The sequence below is a fragment of the Melanotaenia boesemani genome, chromosome 19, assembly GCF_017639745.1.
Source record: "Melanotaenia boesemani isolate fMelBoe1 chromosome 19, fMelBoe1.pri, whole genome shotgun sequence".
Classification (NCBI taxonomy): domain Eukaryota; kingdom Metazoa; phylum Chordata; class Actinopteri; order Atheriniformes; family Melanotaeniidae; genus Melanotaenia; species Melanotaenia boesemani.
The window spans coordinates 17,081,761-17,097,013 of NC_055700.1; the positions used below are offsets into that span (position 1 = coordinate 17,081,761).

General features: G+C 37.6%; 1 protein-coding gene across 2 annotated transcripts in view; it reads left to right on the forward strand.

Annotated features, from left to right (window-relative positions):
- Positions 1-15,253, forward strand: part of LOC121630135 (rab GTPase-activating protein 1) — a 76,752-nt gene that overhangs the window by 51,007 nt on the left and 10,492 nt on the right. For both annotated transcript variants that reach the window (XM_041970233.1, XM_041970232.1), the window contains 8 exons: positions 5,577-5,690; positions 7,699-7,773; positions 8,268-8,393; positions 8,631-8,774; positions 10,212-10,253; positions 10,436-10,564; positions 14,054-14,146; positions 14,870-14,980. In XM_041970233.1, the coding sequence (XP_041826167.1) occupies positions 5,577-5,690; positions 7,699-7,773; positions 8,268-8,393; positions 8,631-8,774; positions 10,212-10,253; positions 10,436-10,564; positions 14,054-14,146; positions 14,870-14,980 (834 nt within the window). The remainder of the gene's footprint in view (positions 1-5,576; positions 5,691-7,698; positions 7,774-8,267; positions 8,394-8,630; positions 8,775-10,211; positions 10,254-10,435; positions 10,565-14,053; positions 14,147-14,869; positions 14,981-15,253) is intronic.

A 15,253-nucleotide genomic window follows, 5' to 3' on the forward strand; every position in this document is an offset into this window, starting at 1 on the left:
TCTGTCATGAGATTGTTTATTTTAACTATCCCACCTTAATTCTTAAGTCCCTCCTTCACTGTTTTGTAACATTAATCAGATTTTAGCTCAAAACAAAGTTTGAGGACTGTTCAAAATGTCCTGATTCCCAAGGTCCAACGCTCACAGTGGCCCTCTGAATGAAAGCCATACATACAAAAATACACATACAATTACTGTGACTTACAGGGTGTGGTGTGGGATGTGGATTGGACCACTGTTGTTGGTCTCTGATCACCATTAGCTTACTTTGTTTTAGTATTCCTTTCTTCCTGCATTTCTTCTGATACGTACATTATTTTTGTTTCATTCTCTTCCTCTGTGGAAGTTGGAACAGAAACCACGGAAAAAGAGGGGAAGGGGCGCCTGATGGGTGCAGAAACATAAACCAAGAAGGTATAATTAGCTGCAAAGTGGGTGAGAGAGATTAGAAAGAAATTGGTGATTTACTGTAAATGAAAGAAACTTATCTGGTATGGCTTAAGTTTACATCTGCTTTGAAGATGGAGCTGCAGAACGTTGTGTTTTTTTTAGAGATTTTGAGTCTTTTAGGAAGGCTTAATGATACAGTTGAATCCTACAGATGTGCCTTTGGGCGAGTTTGGGGATGCTGAAAGACTTAAAGAGCATCTTTCAGGTTGAATTTTCCACAATATGACGTTTTGAAAAAGTCCGAGAGACACTGTGGCATAAATAAAAGCTTCTTAAAATTTCATTTTTTGTAATTGCACTTAATTCAGCTCGTCTGCGATCCAGTGCTTTAAAAAACATAACTTTTCCTGTCACGTGATACGTGACGTCATGTAAGGTAAACGAGCCCATACGCCAGCGGCTATCAGCTCAGTTTATCGTAGGCATCGGCTGTGTTTTTTACTCCAGACTTCTAATAGTAAAACTAAAGATTTCTGGAACATCACCATGGTGAATACTTGTGTTTGTGCATCCTGCACAAATTCAAGTCTCTCTGGACATCGTGTCCACAGTTTCCCTAACAAGAAGAGCCCCACCTTTCGCTCCTGGGTCAGGTTTGTCCAGGCTAGGCGCCAAGACTTCACTTTCAAGTCCGTTCATCCCAAAAACTCCGTCATTTGCAGCGCACACTTTGTGGAAACGGACTATATGCCTAGTGACCTAACTGCGTTTAAGATGGGGTACAAGACCATGAGGTCAGTGCGTTTAAGGTCTGATGCAGTTCCCACTGTTCATGCTACGGCTAGCATGCTAGCAGCAGCAGGTGCCCCATCACGTCTGCCTTCACCGGGGAAGCCGCGGGCCGCCCATCGGAAACGGGAGACGAGCAGAGTAAGTTTTTCTCTCTGTTTTTTAACCTGTTTATAACCTTTTCTTATAAAACGGAATTGTCCCCTTTTTACTACTTATTATTGAGGACAGTTTCAACATATTTAATCCCGTTTGCAAAGGTGGATTCACTGTGCGTCCAGTAAAGAAGGAGCCATCATATGGTAAATAATTGAAGGCATCGCGCACATTTTCTTCAAATAATGGCCATCTATTTTCCCGCAGAATTATATAATCCATAAGATTCTGGACCATCTAATATGTGCCTGTGTATTTCAGAGTGTATTTTCTATCTCTATTCTCTCTTTGTAATTCCTGTATGACTGTGTAAATTAATTGAGCTTTATTTACTTCTAGCAACAAGTTTAAATAAGATGTTTTGCTTCTAATAATTAGAACTTATTAAATAAATCCAGGAAGATGATCATAACAGAAAGATGACATTGAGATGGAAGCAAAATATTTTATTTATTATTACAATTTACAGAATAGGAAGACATGTCTTGTATGTGTTACAGGTCAGGCCATCTGAAACCTTGGTAGACACCATGTTCATCAGGGAAAGCTACCCGGATTGCTGAGACAACACATGCTGGAAGAGGTTTCCTCACATGTCGTCCAAGCACTCCATGTGCCCAGCGTACCATCTGCCTGTAGGCAGTATACCTGAACTGTTCATTTTGGGTCAGATCAAGTGGACCATGTTCCTGCTTGAAAGCGCTGTAGGCCACCTGAAGCACCCAGGGGTTCAAACAGCATGCAGAGAACCCAGGATGCTGTCCCACACAAGTAATGCCTTCGGGTTGTGGATGGAGGTCTTCGACGAGGCTCCAAATTGCAGGAATCTCCCTGCAGCATATGCTCTCCTCCGCACTGCTCATGGGCTGACAGTGTCCACATAAACACCTGTAATTAGATAACATGCTGTTAAAGAATTTCTGTTGTTAAATGTAGATACAGTGTTGTAAATATATGTTCAACCATGTAAAGATTTTTATTTTTTTTACTTTTACATACAGGCTTTAAAAATTAAATGTTTATATTTCATCCGTAGTCATAGCTGCTTATAACATGCTGAAACATTTCATGTAATACATAAAGCTGAGATGCCCTTTTTTCTGTTGTCACTGGCCTTGCTGAATATAGGGGGAAGAGGGATTACCAATTGTGGGTGAGAGTTGTGGGCTCTGTTGTTTGGGGGATAAAGTGTTAAGACTGCAGTGCACATGGCATCATATGTGGAATGACCATTATTCAGAAGGGTTTACAATCCAGTTTTAAAAATAGTTTTTCTGTTTTAACAATATCTTTAAACCTCAGAATCAGGCTTTATTTATAATTGGGAAAAAAGTACAAAATTATACACATCCTGAAAAAGCTGAGACCAAGTGTTGGATTAGAAAAAAAGGTAAGTTTAGCGAAAAAACAAAACAAAAAAAAAAAAACAAGCGATGGATCTGCTCAGCCAGTGCGCAGATCCATCCTTCGTCATGGAACCAGCATCCTGGCGCAACAAATTTTCTTCCAGTTTTTTTTTTTTTTTTTTTTTTTAAGCGTATTTAAATACCGCATTGAAATAGTCTGCTTCTAAGTTTAGAGAGTGCTGGTAAAACTAAGACATTACAGCACGTACATTCTATGAGGTATTTATGAGTTTAGAACAGCGTGGGCTTTTTTTGCGCACTACACGCACATCCAGTCTGACCAACTTCAGAAAAAAGATTATAACTCTGGTATTCCTTGATCAATCAACACAATTCAGAAAGTTGTTTATAGTCTAAAATGACTGTTTTGCGCTGTTAATTAGGCTACCCGACGTGGATTAGATGATGGAGCCTTAGCGAGGCTACTTTGGGCACTAGCCTACATATCATCAGATGATTTGATTAGAACAGCGCTTTTCTGTCTACAACTGTGTGAACGGGGTAGCCATTGCACAGCTTTTATAGGCATTATCTGCCACAGAACTATTTTATTTAACCAATGTTTTGTCACGAATCGCTAGTGACATAGTAGCAGCTTGAAGTTGTTTTTTGTTGTGGCGAAACCTGATTTTTAAAACAAACCTGTCAGGGCGGGGCAGGACAGGGATGTCTTCCTATCGGCTGCAGTAAGTAAAAGGCTTTAAAATCTATTTGCTATTGCAAACACTGTATTTTTTCACTGGTCTGCAGCATAACCAGGTATTACTTGCCCAATTCAGAAGGCTAATGTGGAAGAAAATTTACGAAACATTTGTATTACTTACCATGCTGTTTGATTAATCCTCCAGATGTTTTCAGCTGCCCATGACTGAATCTGCTGCCTGTTTCCCGTCAACGATCTCCTTTGCTGGTTGTCAGTGACTCTGTTTGTAGCTTCAGGTTCAAAACTGTATGGATCCGGTCCTTCACTTCTAAAAATAAAATTATCTTCTTCTTCCTCCATAATCTCACGCCCATTCCGTTCCGTTGTGTTAGCCATAACTGTTGTGTTAGCAATAACGTACATAACAGAGTCCCTTACGTGACGTCACTTCCGGCAAAACAGATTTTTACAGTCATTTGAGCAGTTTTTAATAGTCCATAACCGATTTCTTTATTTTCTTATTCACGGACTTCAACAAAAACTAAATAGATATTAACTATAAAATATGCATAATCCAAACCATTAATCATGCTCTTAACCTGCCAGTTGCTCTTTAAGGGAGGTTAAGGTTCTAACATGTTCCTTTATGGATCAGTGGGGTTTTGCTTTTTCTTTTATTCAAATGACATTGTTTCTTATTACTGGCAGCTCCTTTTTGATACTGCAAGCTGCTGCAATGCCCACTGAAAGAGTATAAGACTTCAGAGATTGTTTTCATCCCACTAAGTAAAAATGAATGTGAGTTGATACACAGCCCCGACTGCATCCACCTTGGCTGCAGATAGTGTATGAATACGTCTTTAAATGCATATTTTACTTTGTGCAGCGGCATTCTGTCTGTGGATAACATTACTCATTTAAAGGCCGTTTGTTTGAAACATACTGATAATCAATAATAAAATGAGCAGTGATTAATCTTTGAGATCCAGGCTTGTTGTTGCTTAATGATTCTGTGTGTGTGTTTCCTCTGGGTGGTGCTCCGTCATCGCTGTGCAGGGATATCCCAGGGTACCCCTGGTGTGTGCAGTAGTTTATGTTGTATATACTGTTGTCATTGTGGTCACAGCTCAGTTTCTGTCCATTTGTGTCCCGGATGACATTAAGGCATGTGTTGGAAGAGATTAACGGTATTTCCTCATTTCCATTATTTAAGCTTAGCAGTGGGTTAGTACTTGGCCTGTTAGTCGATGGCAAACTTCTTTGGTCTAAATGATTCATAAGCCTCAGACTTTGCTATTTCTTTAAGTTTAAACCGTTTTCCTTTACTTTGGTGTCTTGTCAAAAAGCTCTGCGACTGTTGGATGATTTGCCCCGAACTGTGCAAACATCAGGCCCACTTGACTGTGAACTGTAAGGTCACTGGTGAACCCTGTGGTCTTTTTTTTTTTTTTTTTTACATGCACCATTATTTTCTTCAATATTTTGATCTTTTTCACTAAATTGTACATTTAAATTAAAGTTAATTGAAGGTGGTATATATCTGGTTTTTTTTACTGTTATGATAGCTTTTTATCCTATCTAAACCCTGGTTTTGTTTACACAACTTATATACCTTAAAAATCCAAACACTCTCTTATCTGCTTGATTGTTTTACAATGCAGTGTTTCTGCATTTGGTAATTTCCCTGCCAAAAAAACATCCTAATCACTGTGAAGTAGGTCAGTGTAACACAGATCTGCATGGAAGCAAATTCATGTGTTATGCAACAAGAAAATTGTACCTCACAAAGCAGATTAACATTTTAGTTCCAGTTTTAGTAATGGCATATTTGCCATCATGTTGTTTGGTTAACGAAACATTCCTGGAAGCCTTAATCTTAGTTTGTCATGTACAACAACTGTCAGCCTGCTGCAGTGTATCTAAACTTTGGCACAACATAAGAAACATTTGTGATGTTCTAAAAAGAGTAAAATGAGGATTCAGGGTCATTAGAGAGACGTGGACATGGTAGAAGGGAATGCTCTGTCCCAAAAGTTATTCTCTGTGTCCCACACTGTAAATCTAACTGTGCAACATTAACAAAACTGGGTCAAATTTTCATTATCAGTTAAACCCAAAAATAAAAACATCATGGATTCTTCAGTCTCTTTCTTCCTTTCTTTACTTACCTTTTTAACCCTATTTGTCTCTAGGAGTCTCCTCAAGACAGTGCCATCACCAGGGACATTAACAGGACGTTTCCAGCTCATGACTACTTCAAAGACACTGGAGGAGACGGACAAGACTCGCTATACAAGATCTGCAAGGTTGGGCTAACTCACACGAGGGGGTTATTTTTTCACTAAAGCTATCACAGCGAAAAACGAGGTCATAAAAATGGATCCAAGCAGTGAACAAACAGCTGTATGCCAAATGAGGTGTAAATGGTTTTGTAGTATAACTACCAAAAAGAAATAAGCAGCATTTCTTTTCCATCTTGTTCCACATTAACCATCAGTACATTTGTTAGTAGTTACAATACAAAATGAATTAAATTGTCTATCACTTTTGATTCTTGTTAGAGGACTTCTTCTGTCTGAGCCACTAAAAGGCTGAGTTTTATGGTATTTATGTGAAATTGAAATCCATTTAATTTCCTAAATATTCTAGAAAATAACAAGTATTAAAACACTCTGGCCTGTTGCTCATGAGAGATGTGATTAATCAACACTGTACCATGTTATATACTTTTTTTGGGACTTTACACAAATTTATAAAATCAGGATAATGACAGATGATGCTTTTTTTTACTAAATTGTATGCAGTATTTGATACTTTAAATTTCTTCAGAAAATAAAGTGTAGCAAACTCTTAATTAATTAATTTAAAATTAGAAATAATAAGAGATAAGAGACTCCTTTGCAGCATTTCTGAGCAGTTATAAAAATATTCAAAAAGCAAATAAACAAATAATGCAGTTAAGATTTTAAAGTCCAAATGACTGAACTAAAACCAAATATGTGGTAAAAGTAATGTTCATAGGTAGAAACACAAGGAAACAATGTGAAATCGAATTACACAGTCCCTGGGATATATTGTAATACCTATAATAAATGACTTGCCTTACAGTAGGTCTGATTACACATTTTGTAGGGCAGTAGTGTGAATTTGCCAATATTGTTCATTAATTAACACAGCGGCTCTGATGCTGGTTCAACCAGTTCATAGCAGTCTGTCCAGGAAAAACAAAATAAGCTACCATTCAAACACACCAGACACAGCTACAGCCAGACTAAATGCTTGATAATGTCCACATTCCTCTGTCGTCAAAGTCAGCATGCACAGCTGAAGTGGAGGCTGAGGACCCGAACCCTAAACTCATCTTCATTATACGACAGTAAATAATGAAGTTTTGGTAAACAGAGCTATAAGACACAACTATTATGTGTGTGTATGTATGTATGTATATATATATATATATATATATATAGATACACACATGTTTGAACATAGTTCTGTAATCCGTCATGAAAGCCCTGACTACAGTTTTTCCCCCCAGTTTTTAGTTTCATGTCATTCATAATGTATAACTCTTTTGAGGGCATCCATCTCTTCACAGACATGCACCTCCTGAGGTGTGTTTGAATAATTCAGTGGACCCTCCCTTTCCTACGAGTTTGGATTGATCCACACTTTGTCCATTTGACTCGTACTAATTATTTGTGTTTCTAGTTCAGTAGGCCACCACAGTTCTTTTCCCAGTTCTCTTTTTTCTCTTTTCCCTCATATTTGCTCCATTTAAAGAAAATACATTTCTCCCAAACTTCTGTTCTTTTTAGCTGCTTCTTCTCACTTCTGTGTCAAAGTTCACCCATCCCTCATTGTGGGACTAAATTTTATACATCAGTTTGTACTTTCCTGTTTCTTTCCCCTCCTGTAACTCTACTGTCAGCAAAGGTGCAGCCGGCAATAAAAACATATGCATCTTGTGAACTATGTCAGATGCTTGACAGCATGTGCTTCAGCAACTTGAGATTTCCAAAAAGGGAAAAGAAATGTGCCCTATAGTTTAACTGTTTGCTAGCCTTTTATGCTCTGAGGGTTAAAAAATTAAATATTTACATGACTGTTATTTGATTTACTGTGATGGTAGGCAGACCTGCTCCCTTTTTTTTCTCCAAGTGTTTTTTTTCTGTTTTATTAAAGTTCGTTTCAAACTACCTGAGGAACTCGAACCATTTGGAGAATTTTCATTTAATAGAAATGTATATGTGGCGTAATCACTGCTTTTCTTTTGTCCCTCATCTGTCATAAACATTATTCACTCTCCAACAGGCTTACTCTGTTTACGACGAGGAGATTGGCTACTGTCAGGGACAGTCCTTCTTGGCTGCTGTGCTGCTACTGCACGTGAGTTGAAAGACTAGCACAGTCTAGAAAAATCCCAAACATTTCAAACAATGTCGAGACCCGAAAAGGACTGTTTTGTTTTCATTTGACATTTGTATGTTTTTGGTCCTTTGCAACTCAGATGGATTGTATTGAGATATTTAATGTTTAATCTCTTAGAACTCAGACAGTAGCTATCATATTATCATTTAAAAGACATTTGAGAAACACTTTTGTTCATGTAGTGTATATTAACTTCATAATTATCTTAACCCGACCTTTCTAAGTTCTTTCTAAGTTCAGTGAAACTTAAGAGACATGCAAACACTGCCACCTAGTGGAGAAATATTTGTCTTTTCTAAAACAAACAGTGGAAACAGTGGAAGTGGATTAATAACTTCCGGTTATTTATTACTCTTTAGTTCCGTAGGGTCACATCAACTAAATGTGAAAGGTGAATTATAAATATGTGAAAGGGCTAAAAGCACTGATTAGTTTATCTATGTTCCTTCCAGATGCCAGAGGAGCAAGCTTTCAGTGTTCTGGTGAAGATAATGTTTGATTACGGGCTCAGGGACCTTTTCAAACAGAATTTTGAAGATCTGCATTGCAAGTTCTTTCAACTTGAGAGACTCATGCAGGTTTGTGCGTTGCATTTACTCATCATGATATGTAGCCCACTTTGTTCCCAAAAATATCTGACTGTGTTTGTATGTGTTTACTTATTATGGTATTTTTTGTTACCCTTTCTGTATGTCTGTTGTTTTTTGCTTAAATTAATTTAATTGATCTTTTTTTCTCTATTGCATCTATTAATTTGTATCTAAATTTTTTTCTCTCCATATCCTTCCCCCTACTTGTCTACCTCTACCTCACAGGAATATATACCAGATCTGTATAACCATTTCCTGAACGTGGGCCTGGAGGCTCATATGTATGCCTCTCAGTGGTTTCTCACCCTCTTCACAGCCAAGTTCCCTCTCTACATGGTCTTCCATATAATTGATCTGCTACTGTGTGAGGTTAGTTAAAAAAATTCAAACTCTTTTGACGTTATAATTCACACATACATTTGGAAATACATTTGTGGCCTTACCCCTCGTTTACACGAGGTGCGTGTGCGCCACGTTACAGCTGCGCCACAGCTGTTTTAGTAAATGGTTTGGTTTCCAGTGGGTGCGCCGCAACGCGTATCAGAAGCGTCCCGGAACCGTCCCAGAACCGCATTGTTGCAGCGCTCCGCTAAATTTATGTGCCGCGTCTATTTTTGACACTCCATGCACCCAGAATGCATCAAATTTCAAAGTTCAGATAGGGGCAGACAGGAAATCAGACACGGGAGTAGTGTAAAAGCTTCCAGTATTTTTCAAAATAAAAGCCCTTGTGCAGATTTGTGCTGCTGAACCATGTAAACATTACGTGTTTAACCGGTCAGGGGGTCTTAGTGTTTTTTTTTTTTTGTAATAGATGATGATATATTTATCCTGGAAGTGAAGAATCACAAGATTCTCCACTCCTCCTGTGATTTTGTGATCTTGCGGATCCTGCAAGGTGGACTGCACTCTTGGGCGCTCCACACCTGAAACGCTCCCGGCATAGATTGCCTCGCCACAGAGGTCGGAACAAAACCTTGATGCAGCCATAACGTGGCGCACACGCCCCCGGTGTAAAGGAGGGGTTACTGAGTCATTTTCACTTCAAATCAAATCAAATCAATTCAAACTTTATTTATAAAGCGCTTTTCATGCTGAAGGCAACACAAAGATTAAAAAAAAAACAAGCATATTTCAATTAATGCATATTAAAAATAAAACAAGCCTTTGCACACATCATCACTTGAAACCATTACAGTTAATTTATTTGTATCACACATACGATTCCCATTAAAACCAATAAAGAAATCTTAAAAACAGGTAAAAGATGACAGATTATGCCAGTGGAAGACAGACAAACTGTAAACAGTGCTGTGATACAACACATGATTATGAAGAATTTGGAACTACAATCTTCTAAAGTAAAAAAAAAAAAAAAAACTATACAAATTTATGCTCCTGGGGGAGTACAGGGAAAGGATTTCTAGTGTCTTGAGAATTTATTTTCAGCTAAATTTGAAGCTTTGCACCTCACAAAATTCATATTTCATTGATTAACTGTGATGAAATGTTTAGGAAATTCTGGGTAAATGAGGAAAACTTGCTTTGGAGTACATATAACTTAAGCCTAATGTGAGAACTGGCTTTTTATTGTGATGGTCCAAGCATGCAACTCTCTTAAAGAGCCTGTTGATGGAGCTAAAGTTACCTCTAATAGGTCTGACACCCAGAAAAATTCTGTATATCCAGGCATAGCATCAGCAACAGTCACACAACTAATTATATATGTAATTAAATGTGTTTCCTTTTAGTTCTGTAATTAGTTTAAATATATGAACTGTATTATTATTTTTATTTTTATTTTAGGGCATTAGTGTGATCTTCAATGTAGCCCTGGCTCTTCTGAAGGTAAGGACACCTAAACAGAAATAAATTTACTCACACACAACCAGATCTGTTAGAAGAAACTGAAACTAGTAGCATACCTCCCAGTTAAAAGCAAAAACAGCTTGTCTGCTGGCAAGCTGGTTTTGTCTGGACATTTTAAATTAATGCCTATTTGTCCTGTGTGATATAATCTTTTCCCTCAGACATCAAAAGACGATCTAATCCAAACAGACTTTGAAGGTGCACTTAAGTTTTTTCGTGTCCCAGTTCCAAAGAGGTATCGCTCTGAGGAAAACGCAAAGAAGCTGATGGAGCTGGCCTGCAGCATGAAGGTAAGATTCAAACATAAAAGATGGAGCTGATTCCTGTTCAGCATCACATCTCTCAGACACTCAGTATGCAGCTCACTATTAATTTAAGTTTTAGAAAGGACATGAACATCTTTAACTGTCTGTTCTTTATGCAAGAAAGTAAACATGGATGGAAATAATCTGACAAATCAACCAGCATGTCTGATCTTTAGATGATCCGCTCAGAATTGTTTTTAAACGTCTACGTCCACATTGTCCAGCAATGCTGCTCAGGTGTCAGTAGGGGTCTCTGTTGGACTTTATCATAACTGATAAATGAACACACATAAACGAACACACATAAACACACACACACACATCTCTCTCAAACACTCACACCTGTGTCCTGACCTGTTTTGAACAGTCTGGCCCAGTTTAGAGGACCTGCCTTTGAAGGTAACTTTGGGCACACATATTTCTTTACATAAACTCTGTAAAGGAGCCGACATGAAGAGAGATTTGAACTTTTCAGTTCCCAGCTGGACAGGTAGGCAGCAGAGAGGTCACACTTTCCGCTCACACAGCAAAGAAAATCCAGTGGAAGTTAATCCAAGGAAACTGGACCACATGTGCAGTTTTGAAGATGCTTTGGTTCTTATTTTGGAGGCATGGCTCTTAAATATAAATCAAGATGGGTTCAAGAGGCCTCTTAGGTTGAGAAATAAAACCCCACAAAATCACATATTTTATTGATTTTCATTGCTGTAGCATTATTGGGATTATTTGCTTTCTATGGCTTGTAAACTTTGATTCTTGGAGGCTTCAGTACTCATTTGACCTAAATACATTTAACTTAGTATTTACTAAGAGAAAATAATTCCAGGAAGCCATTTGGCAAATTGACTGCTGTAACATTGGTAGGCTAATCTGAGGCTTAACTGACCGGATTAATGTCGGCCTCATTAACTGATGATGCCGCCTTCTGACTGGATCACGTATCTGTTTGTTTTGCAGTGGGCTCTGGCTTGATTCACAGCTTTAGTTTAGATTTTAGCTAACCCATTATGACCTGAACCAACATTTGTGACTCCTGGTTTTTGAAGCATAAGGAGTATTTGTGGATAGTTTTAGTTTAGCAGGTTAGCTAAAGTTTAGTAAGCACAGCTCAGATTAGTTTTCTTTCCATAGTTCCTTCATATAACAGAGGTTGATGTCAGTATCCTGGTTTTTAAGCTCTTCATCCTTTGGCAACTTTCTTACATGCCTTGGTAACCACAGGATGGAGCTAACACAAAAATGAGGCAGCGTTGTATTGATACTATTTTAAGAATAACAGAGCTGAGCTTTTACAAGCATTATTATGCATGTTACTTTGATTTGAAGAGCTTTGTTGTGTCACAATTTCAGTCAGTTTTTAAAAGTCCAATTTTAGTCTAGCAAACAAAATAATGAAATTTCAGTCTCTTCTTTAATTTGAGGGTATTCACATCCAAACTGGATGAAGTGTTTAGGACTTACAGCTCGTATGTGAATACTTTTGACTCCTTTGTCAAGCAGTCTAAAGTTGGTGCGCAATTCTTTTTTAAAAGATGAATGTAGGCAACTTTTTTATTAGTTGTTTGTTAGTTAAGCAGGTAAAAAGTAAATAATAACAGGAGCTCTTAATGCAAGTGAAACAAACTGTCTTTAGGCTGCAAATAGTGGTAATAAAGAAATAAAGCAGGACCGTAGGAACATCTGAAGAGTCCAAATTTTTAGCACATTCTTAGACAAAATAAAGCATGCACTGCTTTCTTATTGATATAGACAGTCTGCACTTTTTCACAGTGTAACTGTTACTTACTGTAAATAGTTTTTGGTAGACAATTATGTTAGTGTCTTTTTATGTGGATCTATAAATATACTACACAGACAGTAGTTATAATTATCTGAGTTTTAGTAGAAAAAGTCTTTAAAGCGCTTGCTTTGTAACTGCATCCAAATGTCATCATAATTTTATTTCTTTCAAGCCAGTACATGACAAACACACACACAGACTACAGATAAAAATATTCAGGCCACAGTGTTGGGGGTCAGAGCAGGTCATCTAGAGACCTGCCGGCCTCTTCAGCTCTAAAGCTGGTATATGCAGATTTACCTGAGATTGTTAATAAAATCCCAAGTGTGTGTGTGTGTGGGTTTTATTTTTTCTTGTCTTAGTTTTTAACACTATGCAAACTTCATACCTCTGGTTTTGAACGTATGAATAGAGAAATGCTTTGAAATTTCTATACAACCAGTATAAGTAGGGTCATCTGCTGCTGTGCTGCTTCTTCATTTGTAATTGGTTCGAACTTTTTAAGATATATATCAAATTTCTTACTAGTAAACTCAATAAATGATGGTTGCACTTGAGAGTCTGGCTGTTGTGCATTATTAATTGCCCTCTAATTGGTATCTTCTGGAAACCCAGCTGTCTGTGAAGTCTGTGGGAGAAGATGACAAGGAGATGGATGACACAATCCTGCCCTCAGTAACCTCCTGCACCTCCTCCTATATGTCTGACTCCCATTGACAGAACAAATTGCACAGCAAAGATACTTAACAAAGGCACAATTATTATACCAAACCCAAGACTGCAGCTGAGAGATGCTGTGAAACATGCAGCGAGGGTACAGCTGTTAATATATTAATTAAAAATCCACAGAATATACAAGCTTCTCCTAATTTATAAAAGGTGTTGCTTCTGCTTTTCAAGCTAATAATGTGGCAAATAGTGTTAAAAATGCTATTTGATCTACAATTGATCCGAGGTGCTTCACTGAACCTGGACTGTTCTTGGAAGATTGTGAATGTTTTGTTCATTAACTGGTTCAGCAACAATAAATTAATCTCCTTCTGTTTAGACTTGGACCATAGACTGTCCTTTAAGTGATACACAGACAGTGTCTTTATTTAAGTTTGGACACCTTAAGCTTTAACATTTGAACTTTTTTGACCTCCTGCAGCAATAACGCTGTGATTCTTTGCTACAGCTTAGTCGAAGTCTGTCCACCTCTGTTGGTTCAGCTTTCACACGTCTTCTGAGATCATGTCATCAGTGCTTTATTATAAATATCGATGGATCAGATCAACACTTCAGTCATATTTAATTGATTTGTCTTTTATTATTTCCTGACTCAAATTAGCTTTCTTAACTTAACATCATAAACTGAAACGCACAATAAATATTTGAATTATAAATTTAATATAGATAATATTTGTTATTATTTGTATACTTATCTATGTATAAAACTACAGTCCTATTCGTTTTTGCTCTACATGTAACACAGGTAGTTTTACATGATGTTATGTGATTCTCACATAGTTATGTTTATTTTTATTTATGTGAAGTTTTTTTTTAACATAGCAAAACATAAAGGTCAGATGAGTCACTCTGTGTGTGGAGAGATTTCTCAGCTTCCCTGTAGTTTGTCAGTTAAATGTCACTCTGCTGGTTGAGGTTATGTGAAGTTACCAAACATTAGCTTTTCCGCTCTCTTTGCTCAACAGATCAGCCAGAAAAAGTTAAAGAAATTTGAGAAGGAGTACCACACCATGCGGGAGCAGCAGGAGCAACAGGAAGCTCCCATTGAGAGATACGAGGTAGCCCCATCTGCACCATGTGCAGCACACATAAAGATTTGTTTTTTATTTATAAAGCTGAAATAAGATTATTTCTATTTTGCAATACAGCAGGTTTCCAGAAAACAACATCTGGCTAATGTTATTTATATTTGATTTGAGTGAACTATTTAAGTATATTTTATGCCACATTTATGTATGTACAACATGGATTGTGTTGGTTAGTGTTTAAACATCTGCCCTCCTCTGGAACGTCCCACTGAACTAGCTTTTGAAGTTTTTGTCCTCCAAAACAACCATGTACAACCTTCACATTATCTCATCTACATGTCACTATATGGTTTTCATTTTGTTGGTTGCTGTGGATGTAAAAACAGGTCATGTTAAACATTACAGAAACCTTCCCAGTGATCACCTGATCACTGAACTTTTACTCTCACACTATGTTACTTTAACACTACTGAGCCAGGAGAAGTTTACACATTCATTTCAACTTTTTATGATTAACTCATCTTCTCTGTTCTGCTGTCTCTTCACTCTCCTTCCTCTTTTTTTTATGAGTCATCACTTCTCCATGAATCGTCTTCTGTTTTACTGTTTTACTCGTTTCCCTGTCATCTTTGTTTTTATTCATCTTTCTGCCCTTCTCTGTTATTTATTATAATTTTTTTATCTATCTTTCCTGTTTTGTGCCCTCTTTTAACTTTCACCCATCCTTCTCTCTCTTCCATCTGCTCTGTCTAGCGGGAGAATCGTCGCTTGCAAGAGGCCAACATGCGTTTGGAGCAGGAGAATGACGACTTGGCACATGAGCTAGTTAGCAGCAAGATAGCTCTGCGGAAGGACCTCGACAACGTAAGGCCCATCTGACTTGTCAATCAGTGCAAGAGCATTTAGAGAATTGTGAACAGTACATTGAATTAATATGAGGCAGAGCAGAAGCATGTGTTTCTGTATTGTTGATCTAAATCCACAGACAAGCTTGATTTAGCTAACCTCAAAATGTCTTTGTGTGTGTCTGTAAGGAGAAACTTGCACAGTTGTTAGGACTTTTTTTTCTTTTTTTTTTCTTTTATGACCTACCTTGAAAAGAAAGGTGTTGAGAGGAAAGTAGGACGAGTCCAACTC